General features: G+C 42.3%; 2 protein-coding genes across 2 annotated transcripts; one reads left to right on the forward strand and one right to left on the reverse strand.

Annotated features, from left to right (window-relative positions):
• Window positions 1-207: 207 nt before the first annotated feature.
• On the forward strand, window positions 208-12231 carry PDRG1 (p53 and DNA damage regulated 1). Its single transcript, XM_063459509.1, has 5 exons — window positions 208-328; window positions 2443-2518; window positions 9822-9896; window positions 9975-10055; window positions 12026-12231. Exons 1-5 carry the CDS (start codon window positions 239-241, stop codon window positions 12112-12114), a joined length of 411 nt encoding a protein of 136 aa, XP_063315579.1. The 5' UTR covers window positions 208-238; the 3' UTR covers window positions 12115-12231.
• Window positions 12232-12362: 131 nt separating this feature from the next.
• Window positions 12363-21805, reverse strand: TTLL9 (tubulin tyrosine ligase like 9). Its single transcript, XM_063459508.1, has 14 exons — window positions 21740-21805; window positions 20975-21021; window positions 20291-20383; window positions 19698-19809; window positions 18962-19147; window positions 18680-18748; window positions 18495-18585; window positions 18056-18096; window positions 15389-15476; window positions 14758-14816; window positions 14488-14684; window positions 13252-13365; window positions 13037-13161; window positions 12363-12949 (listed from the first exon to the last, which is right to left on the reverse strand). Exons 1-14 carry the CDS (start codon window positions 21752-21754, stop codon window positions 12882-12884), a joined length of 1305 nt encoding a protein of 434 aa, XP_063315578.1. The 5' UTR covers window positions 21755-21805; the 3' UTR covers window positions 12363-12881.
• Window positions 21806-27195: the final 5390 nt, after the last annotated feature.

Here is a 27195-nt window from a genome sequence, read left to right on the forward strand (position 1 = left end):
TCACCCTGTTTAATGAATAGCTCTGTGTGAGTTACTGACAGTCACCCTGTTTAATGAATAGCTCTGTGTGAGTTACTGACAGTCACCCTGTTTAATGAATAGCTCTGTGTGAGTTACTGACAGTCGCCCCTTAGTGTCCATGTTTGGCCCGTTACCATGGAGATAGAATGTGCAGGGACAGTGAGCGCTGCCGGAAGTGACGTGTTTAACGTGCGCCGCCAGGAAGCTGCTGTCGGTGATGGAGAAGTACGGCGGCCCGGAGAAGGTGCTCGCTTATCTCCAGGATGTGGAGGCGAAAGCGGAGGATGTGCTGGGGGATAGACGGCAGGTAGGAGCCAGCGATGCAGAAACAGGAGAGAGAGTGCAGGGAGAGGGGGCAATACTGGGGGGGAGAGAGTGCAGGGAGAGGGGGCAATACTGGGGGGGAGGGGGAGAGTGCAGGGAGAGGGGACAATACTGGGGGGGGGGGGGGAGAGAGTGCAGGGAGAGGGGGCAATACTGGGGGGGAGAGAGTGCAGGGAGAGGGGGCAATACTGGGGGGGAGAGAGTGCAGGGAGAGGGGGCAATACTGGGGGGGAGAGAGTGCAGGGAGAGGGGGCAATACTGGGGGGGGAGGGGGAGAGTGCAGGGAGAGGGGACAATACTGGGGGGAGAGTGCAGGGAGAGGGGGCAATACTGGGGGGAGAGTGCAGGGAGAGGGGGCAATACTGGGGGGGAGAGAGTGCAGGGAGAGGGGGCAATACTGGGGGGGAGAGAGTGCAGGGAGAGGGGGCAATACTGGGGGGAGAGAGTGCAGGGAGAGGGGACAATACTGGGGGGGGAGGGGGAGAGTGCAGGGAGAGGGGACAATACTGGGGGGGGAGGGGGAGAGTGCAGGGAGAGGGGACAATACTGGGGGGGGAGAGTGCAGGGAGAGGGGGCAATACTGGGGGGGGAGAGTGCAGGGAGAGGGGGCAATACTGGGGGGGGAGAGTGCAGGGAGAGGGGGCAATACTGGGGGGGGGGGAGAGTGCAGGGAGAGGGGGCAATACTGGGGGGGGGAGAGTGCAGGGAGAGGGGGCAATACTGGGGGGGGGAGAGTGCAGGGAGAGGGGGCAATACTGGGGGGGGGGAGAGTGCAGGGAGAGGGGGCAATACTGGGGGGGGAGAGTGCAGGGAGAGGGGGCAATACTGGGGGGGGTTGTGCAGGGAGAGGGGGCAATACTGGGGGAGAGAGTGCAGGGAGAGGGGGCAATACTGGGGGGGGGGAGAGAGTGCAGGGAGAGTGGGCAATACTGAGGGGGGAGAGAGTGCAGGGAGAGGGGACAATACTGGGGGGGGAGGGGGAGAGTGCAGGGAGAGGGGGCAATACTGGGGGGGAGAGAGTGCAGGGAGAGGGGGCAATACTGGGGGGGAGAGAGTGCAGGGAGAGGGGGCAATACTGGGGGGGGAGAGTGCAGGGAGAGGGGGCAATACTGGGGGGGGGAGAGTGCAGGGAGAGGGGGCAATACTGGGGGGGGAGAGTGCAGGGAGAGGGGGCAATACTGGGGGGGGAGAGTGCAGGGAGAGGGGGCAATACTGGGGGGGAGAGAGTGCAGGGAGAGGGGGCAATACTGGGGGGGAGAGAGTGCAGGGAGAGGGGGCAATACTGGGGGGAGGAGAGTGCAGGGAGAGGGGGCAATACTGGGGGGGGGGAGAGTGCAGGGAGAGGGGGCAATACTGGGGGGGGGAGAGTGCAGGGAGAGGGGGCAATACTGGGGGGGGGGAGAGTGCAGGGAGAGGGGGCAATACTGGGGGGGGGGGAGAGTGCAGGGAGAGGGGGCAATACTGGGGGGGGGGAGAGTGCAGGGAGAGGGGGCAATACTGGGGGGGGGAGAGTGCAGGGAGAGGGGGCAATACTGGGGGGGGGAGAGTGCAGGGAGAGGGGGCAATACTGGGGGGGGGAGAGTGCAGGGAGAGCGGGCAATACTGGGGGGGGAGAGTGCAGGGAGAGCGGGCAATACTGGGGGGGGAGAGTGCAGGGAGAGCGGGCAATACTGGGGGGGGAGAGTGCAGGGAGAGCGGGCAATACGGGGGGGGGAGAGTGCAGGGAGAGGGGGCAATACGGGGGGGGAGAGTGCAGGGAGAGGGGGCAATACTGGGGGGGAGAGTGCAGGGAGAGGGGGCAATACTGAGAAGGGAGAGGGGGCAATACTGAGAAGGGAGAGAGTGAGTGCAGGGATAGGGAGCAGTACTGAGGAGAGAGAGTGAAGGCTGATGGGGCAGTACAGAGGAGAGAGTGCAAAGAGATAGGCAGTATTGGGGAGGGTACAACAACACGGAGCAGTTCAGGGGAGCGAGTGTGTGGAGGGACAGTGGGCAGTACTGGATTGAGAGTGCGCATTAACAGGCAGCAGTACTGGGGAGACAGTGCAGGGACTGAAGTATACTGCCTAACTATGATGTTCAATATGACTTTTATAGATAGTGGATCTGGATATGAAGAGGAACCAGAATCGAGAAGCACTGAGAGCACTTACCAAAGACCCTGCTACATCTGGTGAGAACACTGTGCAAGGAGTGACCTGCAATTTTACATCAATGTAAAATAAAGACACACGTTTTATTACTAATCTTCTAATGAGGAAACAGAGGATAGTGTATCTGAGAGTTGATGCAAAATTAATGCATCTATAGAATGTCTAAATATATACGGACAATCAGACAAAGTATACCTATTAAAACAATGAAATTTTATTTACACATCTCTATAAAAAACAATGAAAATGTATTGACACATCTAATAAATAAAACCAAAAAAGTGCTAAGTGTATACACCAAAGAAAAAAATATATAAAATCAGGTACTGGAGGGACTTGTTGTAACTGGTACAAGTTAGTATAATAGCAACATAGAGTAAGTCCTATATGGAAACTTCTAATATTGATGATGATTACAAATAAAGGTAGTAAGAAAGGTCTGGTATAAGTACTGCTAATCAGTTATTGATAGTACTAGGCATAGAATGCCGATCTGATCTCAAAGAGATCAATTCTCTATTAAGAAGTCTGCTTCTACTGCCACCCGTTGGTTAATCTCGGTATAAGTATATCAGTGAGTAGTATAAGTATATCGCATAGACACTGAATATACTATGAGTTATTAGGACGGAAGCAAATGGCAGGGAATATAGTATAATTACCACCCGCCAAAAAGATGGATTTTCTATATATAGTATGCTTCTAATGTTGCCCGTTATTAAGGGTGCTCAACATAGAGTGCCGATCTGACCTCAAAAAGTTCAGTTATCTATTAAGTAGTCTGCTTCTACTGCCGCCCGTTGGTTAGTATCGGTATAAATATACCAGTAACATACTAATGAATATATATATATATATATATATATATACACACACACACACACACACACACACACACACACACACACACACACACACACACACACACACACACACATATATACATATATACAATGCTACTAAGTTCCGTTTTCGGTGGACATAATGTCCAAAATTTCAGAATATACTGTAAATTATTAGGACTGAGGCAGGTGGCAGGGAAACTGGTCTAATCACCACCTGCCGAAAAAATAGATATAGTCTGCTTCTAATACCGCCCGTTAAAACTTGTAACAGTATTCAAATGTAGCAATGAAATATTTAACAGAGATAGTCCGGTGAAATAATGTATCAGTTAGTAATGCATATAACTCCGGACAGTATTGGCATTTGTTCGCTAAGTACTAAATATCAATATACCAGACCAATAGAAAGTCTAACAACAAGCAGATCCCAACATAAAACAGAAAGAGAGGGGGAATAAAGATTCTAATAGGCATGCCACTAACTAGATCGTCACAAGTAGCATATTGAACTCCCTATCAACTATTAGCAGGGGTAAGGAACTAAATCCCCTATACCTATGATAACCCGTGCCTTCAAGGGCACCTATCCCAACCCCACTAGGCTAATAGTGAATAAAAAGAGAAAAAAAAAATAAAAAAAAAATAATAATAAATTAATAGCAAGTAGTAACAGCGCGGTCGCCAGTCTAGTGCTAAACTATAAATTCGCCAGAGTAGCACACTACAGACACCTGACGTGCGCGTTTCGCCCAATCTAGCTCGTCAGAGGGGAAACGGTCGGTGCTTAGCAACCGGTTTAAATATGCTGAGATGTAATTCTATTGGTCGAATTTCGGCAATTCCTAATTAGTTACATGGATCCTGACGTAACGGAAGTTTTGTTCAAAGGAAGAAAGACCACTTTAATGAATATATAAACATATTAAAGGTTACAAGTTTAATAGCCAAATTATTGTGATGAAGAAACTGTTAGATACCATCACATAGAGGGAAATAATTATTCGGCAATACCTAATTAGTTACGTGAATACTGACGTAACAGAGGTTTCATTCAAAGGAGGAAAGACCACTTAAGTAAATGTATTAACCCTTTGTTATGTGGTTAATATGGACATTTTCCAGGTTACAAATTTAATGGCCAAATGATTGTAATAAAGAAACTGTTGAATACCAACGCATAGAAAAAAAGTAATTAGAGTCAATGTATGATATATGCAAATGTGTATATAACTGGAAGACCTTTGACATAGATTATCAATTATATCAATTAAAACTCCCTTAGTGACCAATTTAAAATATCCTGAATAAAGAAGAATAGTAACACCCTAAATGTATTTGTAATACACTTATACATGCCACTGATATTCTGTTGATGTAATAGTGAATAGCAGTGATTTGGAGAATAGTTCCTGTGAGGATGAATATGTGCAAAAAGGATGGAAATGATTTCCTCCTTGAGGCCATCCTCCTAAATCTACTATAAGACATGCATACCTCGGGTATTATACTGATGTAATAATGGATATCAGTAGTTTAGGAGAAAGGGCAATTCATATGAAAAGATCAATGTTAGTGTATGAAAGGGGTAAAGTTGAATTCCTCATTCAGGCCATCTGGTGACAATGTTTTCAAAAGATAGATCCATCTGGATTCTTTCATAAGTAGTATTTTGTTGAAATTCCCCTTTCTGGTATTTAGGGTGAGTTTTTTTCCAAAGCCTGAAAAGTTAGCTTTGTAGGGTCCGCATCATGATAATTGCGAATATGATTTGACACTGGAGTCGAGACGTTTAGATTGGTAATTGAGCAAACATGCTGTAGTATCCTACGTTTAAATTGTTGGTAGGTTTTACCTACATATTGAATGCCACAGCTACAGGTGATTAAGTATATCACCCGTGTGGAGCTGCAGTTAATAAACTCCTTAACCACATATTCCTTCTTTGTTTTGGAGCTAGTGACTATTTTCGTAGGTTTGATAAATTGGCATGCCTTGCAGTGCCCACAACGGTAGACTCCAGTTGTTTGTGTTAACCAAGTAGACTGTGATAATCTAGTAGGTTCCGTATGACTATGAACTAGAATATCTTTAAGATTTTTTGCCCTACGTGCTGTAATTTGGGGAAGTTTTCCAATATTCTCACTTAGGTCAATATCATGTTGTAGAGTTGGTTAATTGTGGGAGATAATTTTTTGTATTTTCTCCCAATAGAGGTCGTAGGTGCCTATACAGCGAGTTATCTTTGTTTCAGTCTTAGGTTTAGTGTTTCTCAGACTATCACTCCTCTTTATTGTCAATGCTCGTTGATAGGCTCGTTTGAGAACTCTATTGGGGTAACCCTTCTGTTTAAACATTGTCCTCAGTTTTTTGGCTTCTAGTTGGAAAGTCACTTCATTAGAACAATTACGTCTTGCGCGTAGATATTGGCCCTATGGTATTCCTGATTTCAACTTTACTGGATGGTGGCTTGTCCAATTTAGCAAGCTGTTAGTAGCTGTGTCTTTTCTAAAAAGTACAGTCTCAACCTTGCCATCTTCCTGAATTATAATATCTAAGTCAAGGAAGACTAGATGTTCAGAGTCTATCACGTGTGTGAGTTGGAGACCAATGTTGTTCACATTAAGTTCCTTTACCAGGTTCTCAAATGGTTTCACCGATCCTAGCCAAAAGACCAGTATATCATCTATGTATCTATGCCAACTATAGATACATGTGTCATACTGGTCCTTGATGATAACTGGCAATATGGTCTCTTCCCACCAACCTAAAAAGAGATTGGCGTAGCTAGGGTCACAAGCCGTGCCCATAGCTGTTCCCTTTAACTGCAGGTAATATTGTCCATTAAATACAAAGAAATTGTGAGTCAGAATGTATTCTAATAATTTGATAATAAAATCACTCTGTGTCAGTGTAAATTCTGATGTCTTGTTCAAAAAGTAGGAAATAGCTTGTAGGCCTATAGTGTGTGGAATATTGTTGTAAAGAGATACAACATCCAAACTGCCCAAAAGGCAGTATGGGGGGACCTCTAGATCTTCCAAGAGTAACAATGTCTGTTTTGTATTTTGAAGATAAGACTTTAAGTTGACGACTACCGGATGTAATAATTTCTCAAGAAATTTGCTACTCCTCTCTGTGATTGAACCATTGCCAGAAACGATAGGTCTCCCCGGAGGTTTGTCTAGATTTTTGTGAATTTTGGGAAGGCAATAGTTGGAGTCATATTAGGAAGGATGTATTTAAATTCATTGCGGCTAATAATGCCTTCAGTTACTGCCCCTACCAAAATACTTTTTAGTTCAGTCGGGTATTCAGTGGTAGCATCTTTTGGCAAGTGGCAATACGCATCTGTATTTTCAAGGTGTTCCATGCACATCTCTATGTAGTTGATTTTGTCCAAAAGGACAATATTACCACCTTTATCGGATGCCTTTATGACCAAATTAGATTCACGACTTAATTCCACTAAAGCTCTTCTTTCTGCCAAAGTTAGATTATCATTGTAAATGATGGGAGGATCTAGAGACTCAATTTCATTTGTGGTCATTTTTATAAAAAGGTCTACACTAGAAACTTCCTGCAAATTAGGGGTAAACCAGCTTTCTGGTTTGAGATTAGTAAGCGGTTGGACTGGATCTTGTTCATCCAATAGAGATAATAATGTTTGATACTGTTGGTAATCAATATATGAAAAGCCAGGCTCTTTGGCTAATTTTTTATTTTTCCTCTTATGTACCACATTAAGGGCTAGTTTACGACCAAAGAGATTAGTATCTTTTATCCAATCGAATTTGTTGGATTTAGGGGTGGGTACAAACGACAGGCCCTTGTTAAGCAATGAAAGATGATGTGTTTTTAATGAGAATGTAGATAAATTCACTATTTGATTTTGATCATTACTCATTGGGTCAGATTTGTTATCTTGTCTGGTTTGTAGCCCCATGTAACCTCTATGTGATGCTATCTAACAGTTTCTTCATCACAATCATTTGGCTATTAAACTTGTAACCTTTATGTTTATATTAATCCACACAACAAAGGGTTAATACATTCATTAAAGTGGTCTTTCTTCCTTTGAACGAAACTTCCGTTACGTCAGGATCCACGTAACTAATTAGGAATTGCCAAAATTCGACCAATAGAATTACATCTCAGCATATTTAAACCGGATGCTAAACACCGACCGTTTCCCCTCTGACGAGCTAGGTTGGGCGAAACACGTGCGTCAGGGGTCTGTAGTGTGCTACTCTAGTGAATTTATAGTTTAGCACTAGACTGGCGACCGCGCTGTTACTACTTTCTATTAATTTATTATTATTATTTTTTCTCTTTTTATTCACTATTAGCCTAGTGGGGTTGGAATAGGTGCCCTTGAAGGCACGGGTTATCATAGGTATAGGGGATTTAGTTCCTTACCCCTGCTAATAGTTGATAGGGAGTTCAATATGCTACTTGTGACGATCTAGTTAGTGGCATGCCTATTAGAATCTTTATTCCCCCTCTCTTTCTGTTTTATGTTGGGATCTGCTTGTTGTTAGACTTTCTATTGGTCTGGTATATTGATATTTAGAACTTAGCGAACAAATGCCAATACTGTCCGGAGTTGTATGCATTACTAACTGATACGTTATTTCACCGTACTATCTCTGTTAAATATTTCATTGCTACATTTCAATACTGTTACAAGTTTTAACGGGCGGTATTAGAAGCAGACTATATCTATTTTTTCGGCGGGTGGTGATTATACCATTTTCCCTGCCATCTGCCTCAGTTATTTACAGTATATTCTGAAATTTTGGACATTATGTCCACCAAAAACGGAACTTAGTAGCATTGTATATGTGTGTGTATATATATATATATATATATATATATATATATATATATATATATATATATATATATATATATATATATATATATTCATTAGTATGTTACTGGTATATTTATACCGATACTAACCAACGGGCGGCAGTCAGTAGAAGCAGACTACTTAATAGATAACTGAACTTTTTGAGGTCAGATCGGCACTCTATGTTGAGCACCCTTAATAACGGGCGACATTAGAAGCATACTATATATAGAAAATCCATCTTTTCGGCGGGTGGTAATTATACTATATTCCCTGCCATTTGCTTCCGTCCTAATAACTCATAGTATATTCAGTGTCTATGCGAGTATGTCACTGATATACTTATACCGAGATTAACCAACGGGTGGCAGTAGAAGCAGACTTCTTAATAGATAAATGATCTCTTTGAGATCAGATCGGCATTCTATGCCTAGTACTATCAATAACTGATTAGCAGTACTTATATCAGACCTTTCTTACTACCTTTATTTGTAATCATCATCAATATTAGCAGTTTCCATATAGGACTCTTGGGACTTAATCTATCTATGTTGCTATTATACTAATTTGTACCAGTTACAACAAGTCCCTCCAGTACTTAATTTTATATATTTTTTTTCTTTGGTGTATACACTTAGCACTTTTTTGGTTTTCTTTATTAGATGTGTCAATAAATTTTCATTGTTTTTTATAGAGATGTGTAAATAAAATGTCATTGTTTTAATAGGTATACTTTGTCTGATAGATTGTCCGTATATATTTAGACATTCTATAGATGCATTAATTTTGGATCAACTCTCAGATACACTATCCTCTGTTTCCTCACTTTATAATTGGGGTTATCCCCCACTCCCTCAGTGTATCTGATTTGGCTCTATTCGTTCTCTTTTCTATTTAATCTTCTAACGAGAAGACTATTTCCATCTATTGTGCGTAATGAAAAGATTAGAACAAAAAACAGCCAGTGAGTGATTAGAGTACAGATCTCCCACTTAGAGGAAGATTTGTAAGTATTCACGCCCCTCACAAATAAAGGCCAAATGTTTTCCCTAAAGGAACACTCCAGTCACACACTGCATTTCCAGAGAAGTGACAGTTCCTCTTACCCTCACTCCAATTAACGAAACCCCAGGATGACTAAAGCAGCGAAAGTACATTAAAAAAAATAAAAAAAAATGTTTCCATGATCTTGCCACCATCACCATCTCGTGATGCCACGGAAATACTTGTGTGTACTTGAGCATCAATGGAGAAATTCCACTCAGGTTACTGGATTTTAGGGCTTAACCAGATTGCTAGTATGTTATCAGGTAAAGCATGTGAATTAAAATAAACCAGAATTAATTTTATTAAAAGATTAGCGCCAATCAATCACTGACTTTTCCAGCCATTGTATAAGTTTGGACGCAATGGGTTAAAAACGCACTAAGCTGATCAAAGATAATGTAAACAAAGTTTGATATTTTTTTTAGCTGAATATATATAAACCATTACTTGTCTTCCTTTGAGTGGTTTATGGAATTCAGATTCTACTTTGGTTAATCAGATTGATCTGGGAGCTCGTTGTCTTAGGCTGGATAAAACAATTGATGTTTGCAGATTTACAATTTGTATCTATTTTTGCAGGAAAAGTAACCGTCTGCTTTGGAAACATGTTTATAAATCTTCCTAAGAATAAAACCAAGGAAATGATTGAGCGAGGTGAGCAGGGGTTGGGCCTGATATAGGGTAGGGTGGCTCCTTTTAGCTTTATTTAATATAAAATTTTATCTCTTACAGATCAGAATCAGCTGGATCAAGAGATAAATAAACTTCGCAGAGAGCTAAAAGTGAAAGTGAACCGGCTATTAGAGGCACAAGGTAAACGTTACCTGGTACATTAGGAGATAAAAAAATATCTGTTATGGACAGGCACACACACACACACACACACATAACAGACACTGACATACAAAAGCTATATGACATGTAATAGAATTTTATTCTTAATCTCTATTTTTTATATTTATTTTTGCTTTCATCTATATTTCTATATAGATTTATTTTCATTTCATTTTTATATTTATTTTTAGTTATTTTTTATTCTTAATCTCTATTTTTACTTTTCAATCTTTATATTGATTTTTATTTCTATATTCATTTGTTTTTGCACTTTGATTCTCATTTTCATTCTATTTGTTTTTTCATCTTTTGTTCTGTTCCTCACTTCCCCTATATAGATCATCCACTTTTTCACTCTCCTCTATTTTCTTTATATTCTATTTTTGCCTTGCACACCCATCCATTTCCTTTGTACCTATTATTCCTTGTGCTTTTACACTGCTTGACACTTTAACTTTTTAATAGATCTCCTGGTACGTTTAGGGCTTACCACCTATATTTGTTTATATTACATGTAATGTTTCATTTTAAATACTATTTTTTTTTTTTAAAATACAGATTTTTCCTTTAACATCACATGTATGCTATAAAAAGGCTCAGACAGACACCGGCAAACACTGAACCATTAACACACCTACAGACACATTGACGTGTGTATGTGCCATTGTAAGCATGTACCTTGGGGGGGTTACAGTGAGGCCTGGTCACAAGGAGCAAATATTTTGTTCACTCCTGCAAGCAAATGACGATTTGGGGGGATGAGCATAAATCAGAGAGATTCTCTGAGACAATGCTCCTTGTGCAGTCCTATTGCAATGCATTGCAGTGACAGATGCCTTCGCTATGCCTCTGGAGGGCCAGAGGCCAAGCAGTCGGCCTGCGGGAAGTGGTTGGGCAACGCCACTCTGGGTTACAAAATATATATAGTGCAGATGGTCTATAGCAGCAATGGGTGGTAAGAGTGAATAACTAGAACCACTCTTATGTATTTCCAAGCATATATTAATAGGGTAAGTGGACCACTCCACTACTGTATACATAGATTTTTATTCACAATTTTATACTATATATTTTACATGTATAGAGCGCTCAACTAGTCGGTGTATATTTTATACTGTTTTTTTTCCCTAGTACTTTAGATTTATTGTGGAAAAAAAAGGTATTCCACTTTCTGTTGAGATGCTTTTCTCTTTAGGCATTATAGAGTATCACCCACTATCCCTGAAGAGAGAGTTGTTTTTTTCAAGTTTACAAAAAAACTCCAGGCACCCAGACCACTTCTGCCCATTGGAGTGGTCTGGGTGCCAACTCCCACTACCCTTAACCCTGCATGTGTAATTATTGAAGTTTTCATAAACTGCAATAATTACCTTGCAGGGTTAACTCCACCTCTAGTGGCTGTCTACTAGACAGCCACTAGAGGACACTTCCGTGTTCCTAGCACAGGAAACCTGTGCTAGAGCGTCGCTGGACCTCCAGCGTCGCTCATTTCCCCATAGGAAAGCATTGAAAAGCATTTTCAATGCTTTCCTATGCGGAGCTCTAATGCGCATGCGCGGCATTATCGCACATGCGCATTAGGTCTCCCCGGCCGGTGGGCGGGATCAGTCTCGCCCACCGGCCGACGCATTCACTGGGAGGAGGAGGAGCGGCGGCAGAGGAAGAAGCAGCGACGTGGGACATCGTTGCTGCCTCTGGTAAGTCACTGAAGGGGTTTTCACCCCTTCAGCAACCGGGGATTGGGGGGTGGGAGGGAGAGGGGACCTGCAGTGCCAGGAAAACAGACTGCTTCCCTTTAATTACCAAATAATTCCCCTTTTAGAGAGCTGCCATTGTGCTGTAGCCACACCGAGATATTTCTATATAGTAAGTCAGTGATTCCCCGTTACTAGCAATGTGAGTGCATGTTTTACACAGCTTTCACTGAATTTATTTTGTAATATTTTCAGGTAAACCAGAGTTGAAAGGCTTCGATTTAACCCCACTGAATACAGATGAGATGAACGCCATTAACAAAGTATTGGGAGAATCGCTCTGACCAGAGGACATGTCTACAGTGAACTTTTGTTTTAAGCGTCTCTATGAGATCTGGATGTGGTTAGAGTTCTATTTACAGTGGCCAGATAAGCTAGGAATTACTGTATGGAGTACATTCTTGATCTGATTGTGAACATGCTTAGTTAAATCTGTAATATATGTACTTTGATTAAAAAAATAATGTTTAAAGATTCTTTAATTGGCTTTCTTAAAATTAAATACTTCACCTTTAAGATTCTACCATACATGTCAGAAATGTATAAAAATATCTATTTTAAACATGTTTGAAATTAGGCAGTTATACATTACTGATAAAACTTTCTCCTAGGTATGCAGATGCCAGATTTGTTTAGTGACTTGAACTCTGCCCACCTCCTTGCTGATGGCTTACAACTCCCAGAATTCTTTGAATGGAACAGACGGCCAGGGAATCATGAGAGTTGTAGTTCAACAACATCTGGGCGTGTACAGTTTGAGATGAATGTATAGCAAGTAGTATTCCAGAAGTTCTCATACATGGATTTGGAGACTGTGAAGGATTTCAGTGTATCTGATTCAGCCCAATCTGTGATTATAGCGGTGATGAGGAATCTTTTAAAATGTTTGCTTCATTTGTCATTTGGTTTTCAACTCACGCCAATTCCATTCCTTTTAAGCATTTTAACATAGGACAGTTCAGACAGTTGTTTATATTTGTACATAAAATGTGGAAATGGATTTCACTCAATGCAGCGTCTTGAGAAGTGATGTATGTTTGGAAGTTGGATGTCACGGTTTCTTAGCAGGTGTGGGTTTCAGGAGCTGTCTGAGCTGTTCTAGTCGATCATTAATGCAGCCTAGGAAAAAAATATATATAAATAAATTCTTGAGAAGTACATTATCCAGGATACAAACTACATGGGAGATTCTGGACAAGCTCTCACCTAGGTGTGTGTTTACAGCAAAAGATCCATTGATGAGAATGGCCTGCAAACTGTCATCCCGGGACACTGGGCCGTCGTTCCACATGAGGTCAAAACCCCCAACTCGTTTCTCTTTCCCAGTCAGTCTAAGGGTACAAGAACCAAGAGCAAGACATGCAGCATTTAATGTATTGGGGCGAAAGTCCTGAGTCAGCGCTCCTCTGTGAGCTTCTCACCTGCCTTCCATGTCCACCACGTGCAACGTGTCATCTAGTAGGTGGCACTTCAGCTCATAGTCGTCCTGGCTGCTGGCTGTCAGAGAAGGGGAGGCATTCACTTCCAAAAGCCACCTGATGGAAGCAATACAATTCACAACAGAAGTTGAATGTGGAAGGAGGTAACACGGTGTTATCTGTATCAGCTCTGTGTCAGAGGATTGAGGCACTATGCATATTGGTTCTGTGTAAGGGGGTACTGCATGGTGCCTGTATCGACTCTGAATATGGGGGGGTACTGCATGGTGCCTTTATCGACTCTGAATATGGGAGTACTGCATGGTGCCTGTATCAACTCTGAATATGGGGGTACTGCATGGTGCCTGTATTGACTCTGAATATGGGGGGTACTGCATGGTGCCTGTATCAACTCTGAATATGGGGGTACTGCATGGTGCCTGTATTGACTCTGAATATGGGGGGTACTGCATGGTGCCTGTATCAACTCTGAATATGGGGGTACTGCATGGTACCTGTATCAACTCTGAATATGGGGGGTACTGCATGGTGCCTGTATCAACTCTGAATATGGGGGTACTGCATGGTGCCTGTATTGACTCTGAATATATGGGATACTGCACAGTGCCTGTATTGACTCTGAATATGGGGGGTACTGCATGGTGCCTGTATTGACTCTGAATATGGGGGGTACTGCATGGTGCCTGTATCAACTCTGAATATGGGGGTACTGCATGGTGCCTCTATTGACTCTGAATATAGGGGATACTGCACAGTGCCTGTATCGACTCTGAATATGGGGGTACTGCACGGTGCCTGTATCAACTCTGAATATGGGGGTACTGCATGGTGCCTGTATTGACTCTGAATATGGGGGGTACTGCATGGCGCCTGTATCAACTCTGAATATGGGGGATACTGCATGGTGCCTGTATTGACTCTGAATATGGGGGGTACTGCATGGTGCCTGTATCAACTCTGAATATGGGGGTACGCCATGGTGCATGTATTGACTCTAGAAGAAGGGGGTACTGCACAGTGTTTGTAAGGCATTATGGGCTATGCGCTGTAGATATGTATCTACATTAGCCATTTTATCTTTCCTATTTTTGCCATTTTTTGACTGAGCCAAGTGTTTCCATTGAAATATTTTTTGATAATTAGTACACATGCCTTCCCCTCCCACAGATGGGTGGGTAAGGAGTTCAGATGTTCAGTATATTAAAATGGGTTGCTCACGGTTTAAGGTCCTCGTCTAACAGGATGTCATAGCCATACAGCTCAAAGCAGTGCTTGTCGTTGATGATGGTCTTCTGAACACTCTGCAGGCTCCTGATGAAGATATTATCCATGTTTTGGAAGAGAGTTTCAACTTCCTCTGGACCATGGCGAGCCGTTAAAAACTGGCGCAGTCGTTGGACCATCCACTTACATCCCTGTAAACACACAAAGTGCTTATACCCAAGTCCTGTACACCCTCTCTAATGTGAGTGGATAGTAAAATCTCACCTTCTCTGGGTCGTAGTCTGGTGCCGTTTTCTGGATTGCCACATTGGTTAAATGGATATCTGAGTGTGCTCTAAGAATGACAACTGAAGAACATCAGAGATGTGGACATACATCTAACCATGCTGGGTCAGGTTTTGAGGTGTATGGACCCAGAAACCTGCCAGCTATTGTCTCATGTGCTGCTTTGTCGGTGTTTATTCCATCCAGTCCTCCATTTACCTCTCCATCTGCTATTTATGCCAGCCCACACTTTTCCTCCATGTGTCTTTGTTAAGCAGTTTTGCACTAACCTTATGTTGGTCAGTCCCTCCATCCTTTCATTCACACCATGCCCTCCCTTTATACCAGTCTAAACCTATCACTTCCTCCATCCTCCCTTTCAATGTTCCTTTCCCTTTTCTGCTAGTCACTATCTACCCTCCATTTAGTGTAAACCTGACCTGGATAAAAATATGAAATTATTCAATATGAATGCTTTTAGCCTTTTGTAAAACTCCAGGTAAGTTATTACCCAACTTAATGGTACACATTTTCTCATTAAAAGCGTGAATGTCAGAAATCTAACTTCTGTCTCAGGGGCACTGCAGTTGGTGCACTAACCACTGAGTTATCTTAGCGGAGAGAAGGATACAGTGGTCATCAATGCTGCTAAGCGTGAATCGTGTGTTTGAAAAGCGTGCAAATCCATCACGGTACAGCCAGGCACGGAGGGGAACATACTGCAGGAAAGATCACGTGATAAACACACAAAGCATGAGCTCAGGCAAGGTCTCTAGAAGAAAGCTTACAGAGAGAGAAGGGGGGATTGCAAGAAATATCAAAGGGATGGCTCACTTTTTTTATATTCTTTTTTTCTTGTAGTGTAGTGGTTTATACATAAGGTAACCATGACATATGATGTAAATATGAACATTAAAGATAGGTATGTGAGTAGGACAAGAGATGTCAAGATAAGTTTAGTTCCAAGACAAAATTAAGTAGACTGCAGATTATGCACTTATATAATCAAAAACCGAGGATAGCAGTAAAATAATGCGAAGTCACATAAGGCCTAATTCAGTAGTAAGTTAACATAGACTAAATAAACATGCTCAGTTGCCAATACCTAGTGTCATAGTGGAGAAAACGAATAGTAATTTCAGGATTTATTATTGAGATTTTAAACAGTTTAGGAATTCTCCTACAGCTGGCACATGTAAGATGGCAAGAATAGGCCCACGCAGCAAGGAGAGTTATAGCAGAATATGAAATAACTAGGAGATAAAACACATCAGTTGTCCAAAGATAGGGTTCTCACATTGTGCACGTGGACTAAAAGTGTAGGTAGTAGAGCAAATCAGTCCACACAAGTTCAGCCGTTGCCTGGTCTAGAGGTTGTGGTTACAGGCCTGGAATAGATGTTGATGAGCTTCACCAGCTGCACCCTGTGCATCCACTATATGGCACTCTCTGCCAGTTCTCTGCTTCGGATCTGTAGAAACAGGCTGGGAGTGGCCCTCAGCCCTGCTCCAGTGCTGCGACCGTCTGATTCTTCGTGTGGGGGTACGGGACTGAGCCTTTTTCTTCCGCACTTTCTCTGAGCTGGCACATTACCCGCCATGGCTGCCCGGGGCAAGGTGCGTATTTGTATCTTTGCTCTGGCCTCTTCCGTATGCGTCTCCAGAAAGCAGCGCATACCTGGTTGAATCGGGCCAGCAGAACACCAGGAGCCATCTTGGACACTGCGACGTCTGTTATAGAGGTATAGCGTGGGACTAAATGCTCGTTTGCCGGGACCCAGGTGCGTAATGCTGCTCAGAACTGTAGGGGACTGGGATGAACCCCACCGGTCCAGAGTGGGGGGGAGCACGACCCAGACTGCGGTTGAGTTTTCTCTGTGGAGGGAGACCGGCTGCGTCTCCCAACCAAGCACATGTGGCAGGCCGTGGAAAGCCAGGGAGACCGGCTGCGTCTCCCAACCAAGCACATGTGGCAGGCCGTGGAAAGCCAGGGAGACCGGCCACGTCTCCCAACCAAGCACATGTGGCAGACCGTGGGAAACCAGGGAGACCGGCCGCGTCTCCCAACCAAGCACATGTGGGAAGCCAGGGAGACCGTCCGCGTCTCCCAACCAAGCACATGTGGCAGGCCGTGGGAAGCCAGGGAGACCGGCCGTGTCTCCCAACCAAGCACATGTGGCAGGCCGTGGGAAGCCAGGGAGACCGGCCGCGTCTCCCAACCAAGCACATGTGGCAGGCCGTGGAAAGCCAGGGAGACCGGGCGCGTCTCCCAACCAAGCACATGTGGCAGGCCGTGGGAAGCCAGGGAGACCGTCCGCGTCTCCCAACCAAGCACATGTGGCAGGCCGTGGGAAGCCAGGGAGACCGGCCGCGTCTCCCAACCAAGCACATGTGGCAGGCCGTGGAAAGCCAGGGAGACCGGGCGCATCTCCCAACCAAGCACATGTGGCAGGCTGTTGAAAGCCAGGGAGACCGGCCGCGTCTCCCAACCAAGCACATGTGGCAGGCCGTGGGAAGCCAGGGAGACCGGAAAGTAGTTTCTCGAGTTGCCATAGCTCGCTCCCCTGTATATCAAGCAGCTGCAGCGTCAGATTAGCTGAAATTTTGGGTTTCATGTTAAAAATCTTCCATGCACAATCCGCAACATGCTTGCTGGGCAGTTAGGCTCTGCCCCCCCCCCTCATGGCTCCCCTTTATAATACTAAATGAACACCGCAAAAAGCAATCACTAGCCAAAGTACCACAGGTTAGCCATCATTATCACAGATACATGCAAGGAGGCTTATTGGCAGAACTCAGACAGACATCGATCAAAGCTACTGTATGGGAGATCAGAGAGAAACACAATCTGATATCCCAGGGAGTTATCAGAAAGACAATTATAGCTCTGAGGGCAGAGATCAGAAAAATATGACCAGAGGATCTGTGGCAGATACAATCAGGAAGTCCATTTAGAGATCAGGCTGACACTTTTTTTTATGTACCATGGGAGTAATCAAACACATAGATATTGATAAAGAATAGAGTGTGAGCGAATAAGCCACATGGCATGAGAAATCAGAGGCAGACATGACAACAAGCAAAACTGTGAGACAGAAGACAGACTTTGCAGATGACAAGGCTGCCCTAGAGCTGTAACAAAGAACATGCCATGACACATGTAGATGTCACAGGGTAACTTACACCAAAGGAAACCTGGATGGCACGGGTCTGACTAGGGTTAAAGCAATGCAGATAGATTTTCATACTGTGGACAAGACAGCTCATCAGTTACAAGAATAAATTAAATTATATCTCACCGACGAAACCAGGACATAAACTCGCAGGTCAAACTTCCTCCCTGAGAAGAAAGAAAACATCTGTCTGATACGGTGTCTCTGTGAGAGCAGCATGTATTGCAGACAACAAAAGAGAGCAACAAAGAACAAACAGAAACAGGAGTGTAATCACAAGAACACATTAAAGAGCTGTCCGTCCTGGCCCCAGGGAAGCATTATACTGGCACATCAAGGGATCCATATAATACACAGAACATTAAATATATTTATTTAGTTTATTTGCTAAACAGGAAGTTCTGGTTGTCTGACAACCCACCTACAATATGTAAGCCAAAATAACTGAGCTAGCTGGGAAATCTGACTTAACAACAACTGCAGCCAGGTGAGTGTGTGGCTTTAATCAATTCTAATGAAATTATGATAACGTGTGAATAAAACAAGCCGGCCCCCGGCCTCTCACCTCCAATTAAATAAGGATTCTCTATATAACGTTGAACTACGTAATTTTCCACTGGAATTTCATCTTTCTGGTCGTCTGTACGTCCACCGTCCTGAGGAAGAGGTGAAGGAGTTAGACGTTTATTCTAATTTTCTGAATACGAGGATCTTTCACTCCTATATTCTCTTTCAAGAGATGACCATCACCTTTCTCCAATCCATGATATCCTTCAGCTTCCGGAACAGGAATATTCCACGGCCCTGTGATCTGGCCACCTAAGAGACAGGAGTGTTTAAAACAGCACCAATTCCTTAAACTGTGTGTGAATGTATGTGACCATGTGCTCATACTGTGTGTGAATTTATGCCATAATTTCATTATTTGAGTATGTATGTATTTACTCATTATATTATGAGTTCATGTATGTGAGCACGTCCTCATACTGGTTATCTTGCGTTAATCCTCTACCTCCTGTGACCAATTCTTACAGGTTTCATAATCCAGGTAAGTCCAGGGTTTCGGCGGAATTCCTCTACAAAGAGGTGATATTCGGCCGGCAGTTCGAATGTTCTGGGGAAGAAATCACACTGTGCAGCCACCAGTCTGCCAGATTCTCTCTCCAGCTGTTTACGGAACCGCTTCAGATTTTTCACCATGTAATTCTTGCGTGTTAGCTGGTGATCAGACAAAGTATGGTGAGGCATTATTTTATCCCACTGGCATTCATGGCTCATTACAAATCAGTGTCTAATTAAACCAGGGCTGTCCAACATGTGGCCCACCAGATGTTGCTGGACTACAACTACCATGATTCTTTCGATGAAACAGATAGCCAGGGAATCATTGGAGTTGTAGTTCAGCAACATATGGGGGCCGCAGGTTGGACAGCCCTAAACAATAACCAGTAGGAATGCTGATCTAATTAAGAAGCTTGGCTAACAGGTGCAGGTACTTCCTGGTCTGGGCAGAAGGATTCAGGAACTTCAAAGGTGAGCGTTTTTTATGTCAACCCCAGCCTGGAGTTTCCCTTTGATGTTGTAATTTTGGGTTTGGGCTTAATGTTTAATAAGTAGGGCAGCCATGCCTAACCCTGGCACTACAGAGGTGTGTGAACTCCCATGATGCTCAGCCAGTGTAAATGGGAAGCACCAAGTTTAGCCATCACTGAGTTAGTGAAACACTACTGAGGCATTCATTTTATTTATCAAAAAGCAGACGGGATACCTCGTAGTGGTTCCGGAAATGGCAGATGCGCACATGCTCCTCCAGATAAATGTGATCGAAGTTCTCTCGCAGCCAGCTCACATCACACCAGTAGAAATCCCACTCACCATCGCTGTAAAACAATTGGGAAGTCGCTTACTGAGCCATGCTGTACCCAGGAGAGAGCCTCAATGACGGAGCAATGATATGGAATAAAGACTAATCCAGGGCTTGCACGAAGATCCAACGTAAGGCAGGCATATTGCAGGAGATGGACAAATTAGGAAAGTTACGGAAAGAAACGATTTAGAAAATTAAAGACAATTTCATAATACGAAGCATATTTTTTTTTACTGTAATATTTGCATGTAAAGCAGTATGGGCAAGAATATTTAAAGGGTTTTTGTTTTTTTACCAAAACTTTAGACAGATGTAGAATATAGATTTATAATATGATGAAACAAAGTTTATGGATAGATTTCCAAACCACACTCTTACCTCGCTTTCTAAGTTGGCGCTGGTAATGGTGATCAAGAAACATTCTCTAATACCGCTACTATGGCCTTACATTTGAAATTCACTTTGAATTCTCACGGAGTTTACACGCAACTTACTCTTTCACTTCTACCCAGCCTGGTCGCTGCCGCAGAACATCTGCTATGGTGTTGGTCAGAGCACATTTATATCGGACGCAGGATCTGGACTCACTGCAAAAACACACTTGGGATCACTGCTTTTACACATACAACACAGACAGGTAACTACGTACAGGAGGATTTTACCCGTCATCGGGGGAGCAGTTTATATCTCAGTCACACTGAACCTAGGCTTATACAGGTAGCAGATCGCCTTTATTTGGACCTTATTTCCTAGACATCTTTCCTCGCTGAGGACACTTGGTCACATCTCTGGAGTATGGACAATTATTGCGACATTTTGATGTTATTTAAATAGTGGAATATGTTTAATGATTTGATATTGGTGTGTTTATACATAGCACTCTCTTATTTTACAACTATTTCTGCTAAAAAATAATTCCACTTCCCAACTGGTTTGTAAGAAAACTGCTAACTGATAATGGTACTGCTTAGTTATACTCCCGCCATCAATACATCAGGTTCTGATGAGCAGCTTCGGTAAGCGTGTTGCTAACTGACTGGAATCCTTGCGCTGACTGGCGGGAGTATACCTAACAAGCACTAGGATTCCTTAGTTGTTACTGTCGTTCAAACAGATTAAGAAGTGGAATATTTTCTAGAGGAAATACAAAATAATCATAAAATAATGGCAACACTCACCGATCCTTCTGTTTCTGGTATCCGTATGGACCTTTGTAATTGACAGCCTGAAATATAAGTAAATGTAAACATGTTAAATGCAACCACAATCCACAAGAACCAGTAGACATATAGAGAGTTCTAGGGTGCACAGAATCATGTGATCCATGGCAGCGTCCCAGTAATATATATATATAATATTTATAATATGCGTGCTATTTGTATGTCAGTGGACATAATGCACACTATTCAATATAAGCAATATGATCAGTTATCTGTATATATGTGTGTGGATTATATGCAGGTCTGCATTATTTAAGTAATGATATCTGTATATGTTTATTATTATTTATAAAGCACCAGCATATTCTGTGGAGCTGTACAAATAATATATTTATGAGTGCGGGTTATATACATGTGCCTCTGTACAAGTTTGTATATGTATTATACACGTTGATCTGTTTAATATAATATATATCTGAGTGCAGTATACAATCCCAGGTATACATATTATTCTCTATATACAGATACTGTAATGATTCCATATTATATAATATATGTCTCAGTATACAGTCCCAGCTATACATATTATTCTCTCTATATACAGATAATGATTCCATATTATATAATATATGTCTCAGGATACAGTCCCAGCTATACATATTATTCTCTCTATATACAGATAATGATTCCATATTGTATAATATATGTCTCAGGATACAGTCCCAGCTATACATATTATTCTCTCTATACAGATAATGATTCCATATTATATAATATACAGACCTTGGCTTTGGACATGCTGGGTCTCTCTATAGCACATATTATAACTCTATGGCTCAGCTGGTTACCATGGTGACTGACGCTCAGCGCGGACTGCGTGCGTCACGTCCACCGAGCCCCTGTGGGCTGTTTAGAGCACTTCCGCCCGGACTTGTCGCCACCGGAAATAGAAAGCGGCCATCTTGATGGTGGTTGTTAGGATGTGTGATAAACATTTTCTTTCTCATTAGCATAAATTAGCATTATTTTTAGGTTGATATGGGAACATTTTGTATTATAGTTTTGTCTAAGCGAGACATTATTGTGTTGTATACCTAATCAAATCTAATACACCCCATTTGCTAATAATCTATAGTAATAATTAGTGGGTAGTGATTTGTTCAGCAGAACTTTACTCCAGATATCCAGATACTGGATGGCAGTGTGTTTCTTACTCCCCAAGTGGCACTATTTAGGAGGGACAGTCTCTATTTTAAAGCCAAATCCCTCTGTCCCTCTTTTCTCTCCTAATGTCCTTCCTTTCTAGGAGCTTCATATGGTTGGTGTGTCTGAGTGTATAACAGAGCTCCACAGCAATAATACTCCCAGTAATGTGTCTGAGTGTATAACAGAGCCCCGCAGCAATAATACTCCCAGTAATGTGTCTGAGTGTATAACAGAGCTCCACAGCAATAATACTCCCAGTAATGTGTCTGAGTGTATAACAGAGCTCCACAGCAATAATACTCCCAGTAATGTGTCTGAGTGTATAACAGAGCTCCACAACAATAATACTCCCAGTAATGTGTCTGAGTGTATAACATAGCTCCACAGCAATAATACTCCCAGTAATGTGTCTGAGTGTATGACAGAGCTCCACAGGAATAATACTCCCAGTAATGTGTCTGAGTGTACAACAGAGCTCCACAGCAATAATACTCCCAGTAATGTGTCTGAGAGTATAACAGAGCCCCACGGCAATAATACTCCCAGTCGCAAGAACAGAGCGTGGCCATGGTAATCGCAGCAACACTCTGTGCTCGCGAGAGAAGAACCTGGCAGAGCCTAACTATAAGATAAGGCCAGGGACTAATAAAAGTATTTAGAAAATTGGGCAGACTAGATGGGCCGATTAGTTCTTATCTGCCGTCACATTCTATGTTTCTATGTTTCTATGTAAGTACCCTTCATTATTTATACTCTATGGTATGGCCCCAATTAATAAGTGTCCTTCATTATTCATACTCTATGGTATGGCCCCAGTTACCAAGTATCCTTCATTATTCATACTCTATGGTTCGGCCTCAATAACTAAGTGTCCTTCATTATTCATGGTATGGCCCCAGTTACTAAGTATCCTTCATTATTCATGGTATGGCCCCAGTTACTAAGTATCCTTCATTATTCATGGTATGGCCCCAGTTACTAAGTATCCTTCATTATTCATGGTATGGCCCCAGTTACTAAGTATCCTTCATTATTAATGGTATGGCCCCAGTTACTAAGTATCCTTCATTATTCATGGTATGGCCCCAGTTACTAAGTATCCTTCATTATTCATGGTATGTCCCCAGTTACTAAGTATCCTTCATTATTCATGGTATGGCCCCAGTTACTAAGTATCCTTCATTATTCATGGTATGGCCCCAGTTACTAAGTATCCTTCATTATTAATGGTATGGCCCCAGTTACTAAGTATCCTTCATTATTCATGGTATGGCCCCAGTTACTAAGTATCCTTCATTATTAATGGTATGGCCCCAGTTACTAAGTATCCTTCATTATTCATGGTATGGCCCCAGTTACTAAGTATCCTTCATTATTCATGGTATGTCCCCAGTTACTAAGTATCCTTCATTATTCATGGTATGGCCCCAGTTACTAAGTATCCTTCATTATTCATGGTATGGCCCCAGTTACTAAGTATCCTTCATTATTCATGGTATAGCCCCAGTTACTAAGTATCCTTCATTATTCATGGTATGGCCCCAGTTACTAAGTATCCTTCATTATTCATGGTATGGCCCCAGTTACTAAGTATCCTTCATTATTCATGGTATGGCCCCAGTTACTAAGTATCCTTCATTATTCATGGTATGGCCCCAGTTACTAAGTATCCTTCATTATTCATGGTATGGCCCCAGTTACTAAGTATCCTTCATTATTCATGGTATGTCCCCAGTTACTAAGTATCCTTCATTATTCATGGTATGGCCCCAGTTACTAAGTATCCTTCATTATTCATGGTATGGCCCCAGTTACTAAGTATCCTTCATTATTCATGGTATGGCCCCAGTTACTAAGTATCCTTCATTATTCATGGTATGGCCCCAGTTACTAAGTATCCTTCATTATTCATGGTATGGCCCCAGTTACTAAGTATCCTTCATTATTCATGGTATGGCCCCAGTTACTAAGTATCCTTCATTATTCATGGTATGGCCCCAGTTACTAAGTATCCTTCATTATTCATGGTATGGCTCCAGTTACTAAGTATCCTTCATTATTCATGGTATGGCTCCAGTTACTAAGTATCCTTCATTATTCATGGTATGGCCCCAGTTACTAAGTATCCTTCATTATTCATGGTATGGCCCCAGTTACTAAGTATCCTTCATTATTCATGGTATGGCCCCAGTTACTAAGTATCCTTCATTATTCATGGTATGGCTCCAGTTACTAAGTATCCTTCATTATTCATGGTATGGCTCCAGTTACTAAGTATCCTTCATTATTCATGGTATGGCCCCAGTTACTAAGTATCCTTCATTATTCATGGTATGGCCCAGTTACTAAGTATCCTTCATTATTCATGGTATGTCCCCAGTTACTAAGTATCCTTCATTATTCAGTATTTTGTAATGAAAAGAGAGGGATATGTAGACAAGTGGTAGAATTCATTTTCGTTAATTCTTTCTGTATTTTTGATTTGTTTTTAGGTACCATTCTTTTATTTGTAAAACAGATTGATACGTTTAATACAGTTGCCCTTTTTAGAAACAGTAGAGGAGAAAAAAGGCATATGTACAGAGGGGAATGTTTTGGCATAAAAAAATGCTCTGAAATAACTACATGGGAATGAAATCTGCCACTTTTATTGATAATCGTTATAATCTTTACTGTGTTTTTGGTGTCACAGACATGTTTCTCAATCAGTGGTGTTTTATAATATAGATCTAGGACACATACAAATTCCCACATCAGAGAGGTAATGAATACAGGTTTGCATTCCTAACACTATAATATACCTTTAAATTTGAATTCCTGCCAATTCTCACTTTAGTGAGTCGTTAATTTGCTTGGGAAAAAATGGGATTTGTTAAACAGAGAACAAGCACTGTTTAGGAATGGGAAACAGTTCCAATACTCACCTGTAGATGGAGCCTGGACACAAACATTTCTCAGCCGGTTTCAGTGTGATGTGTGTTATTGTTCAAACATGGCTGAACTACCCTATTTTAAAAAACATTCTACATGTCAACCCACAGTATTTTGAAAAAAGTGCAGATTTTTAATATATTTTGACATAAACGCTGTCATTTTTTCGCATCACATTCTGAACATTCACTCACCTTCTAGTCGATTACAGGTGTGATTCAGGTCTGGTAATTGCCCTGGGCCCAGGGGTCAAGTCCTGGGGAAAAAAGTGTGGGAACTCTCCCCCACCAAAAAAAAACCCACTCGTATGCATATATAAACGCGTGCACACACATACACATGCACTCAGACACTCACAGACGCACACACATACTCAGACACTCACACAGTGGTGTATTTTAATTTTGTGCTGCCCTAGGCATGACTATACCGGAGCACCCCCTAATCTAAATTTACCACCCCTTCCTGTCAAGGGCGCACCGCTTCCTGATTAAGAACCCACCCCTTCCTCTTTAGACTCCACCTTTTCCTGCTCCTTTTAAAGAAATACTATAGTGCCAGGAAAACAAAGCTGTTTTCCTGGCACTATAATTCCCTGTAGTGCCCCCCCTCCCTCATTCGACACTGATGGGGTTAAAATCCTATGGGTATTTAGCAGATGCTGGATGTCCTCATGCACAGGGGTGAGGACGTCCAGCATCAGTTAGGCGACTTTTGGTCACCTAACCACCCGAAAGTCCCTCTAGTGTCTGATAGACAGCCACTAGAGGTGGAGTTACCCCTCAAGGTAATTATTGCAGTTTCTGAGAAACCGCAATAATTACACTTGCAGGTTTAAGGGGACTGGGACACTGCACCCAGACCACTTCAATGAGCTGAAATTGTCTGGGTGCCTATAGTGTCCCTCTAAGCACACTCTCTGACAGACACCCACACTGGCAGATACACACTGACAGTAACACACACACTCAGTGACAAACACACAGACGTCACTGATTTGACACACACACACATTCACTGACACACACTCATTCATTGACAGAGAGACACACACAAACACACTGACAGACACACACTAATAGCCACACACACTAAATGACAAACAGACTCTCACTGATTTGACAGACACTTACAAACATACACTAACAGAAGCACATACACGCAAACATGTGCATACACTAACAGAAGCACATACACTCATACGCACACACATGCATACACTAACAGAAGCACATACACGCAAACATGCATACACTAACAGAAGCACATACACTCATATGCACACACACATGCATACACTAACAGAAGCACATACACGCAAACATGCATACACTAACAGAAGCACATACACTCACACACACGTACATATGATAACAGACGTAAATACACTCATACACACACACACACACACTGACACAAACACACACATACATACACCAACAGACATGAACTAACATACACACACATAGACTAACAGACATACACACACACAAACAGACATACACACACACACGCACACACTAACAGACATACACACATACACTAACAGACATACACACACACACTAACAGACATACACACACACACATACATACACATACACTAACAGACATACACACACACACATACACTAACAGACATACACACACATACATACACATACACTAACAGACATACACACATACATAGACTAACAGACATACACTAACAAACACACACATACACTAACAGACATACACATACACTAACAGACATACACACACATACATAGACTAACACACATACACATACACTAACAGACATACACATACACTAACAGACATACACACACACATACATACACATACACTAACAGACATACATACAGACATACATACACATACACTAACAGACATACACACACATACACTAACAGACATACACACAGACATACATACACATACACTAACAGACATACACACAGACATACATACACATACACTAACAGACATACATATATGCAAATTATTCAAATAAACATTGCCCACCCACCCAGCCTCCCTACCTTTCAGGAAAGCTGGCATGGATGGGTCCCTGGGGTCCAGTGGGGCTGCAGTGAGGCT

Source organism: Pelobates fuscus, chromosome 6 (assembly GCF_036172605.1).
Source record: "Pelobates fuscus isolate aPelFus1 chromosome 6, aPelFus1.pri, whole genome shotgun sequence".
In the NCBI taxonomy this organism is placed as follows: Eukaryota; Metazoa; Chordata; class Amphibia; order Anura; family Pelobatidae; genus Pelobates; species Pelobates fuscus.

Coding starts and splice junctions, on each gene's coding strand:
- PDRG1 (XM_063459509.1), top strand. CDS start 239: ATGGAGAAGTACGGCGGCCCGGAGAAGGTGCTCGCTTATCTCCAGGAT. Junction 2,519..9,821: donor CAAAGACCCTGCTACATCTG/GTGAGAACACTG, acceptor CTATTTTTGCAG/GAAAAGTAACCGTCTGCTTT. Junction 9,897..9,974: donor CAAGGAAATGATTGAGCGAG/GTGAGCAGGGGT, acceptor TATCTCTTACAG/ATCAGAATCAGCTGGATCAA.
- TTLL9 (XM_063459508.1), bottom strand. Junction 19,810..20,290: donor GGCTGGGTAGAAGTGAAAGA/GTAAGTTGCGTG, acceptor ATTGTTTTACAG/CGATGGTGAGTGGGATTTCT. Junction 18,586..18,679: donor ATATCATGGATTGGAGAAAG/GTGATGGTCATC, acceptor CCTCTTCCTCAG/GACGGTGGACGTACAGACGA.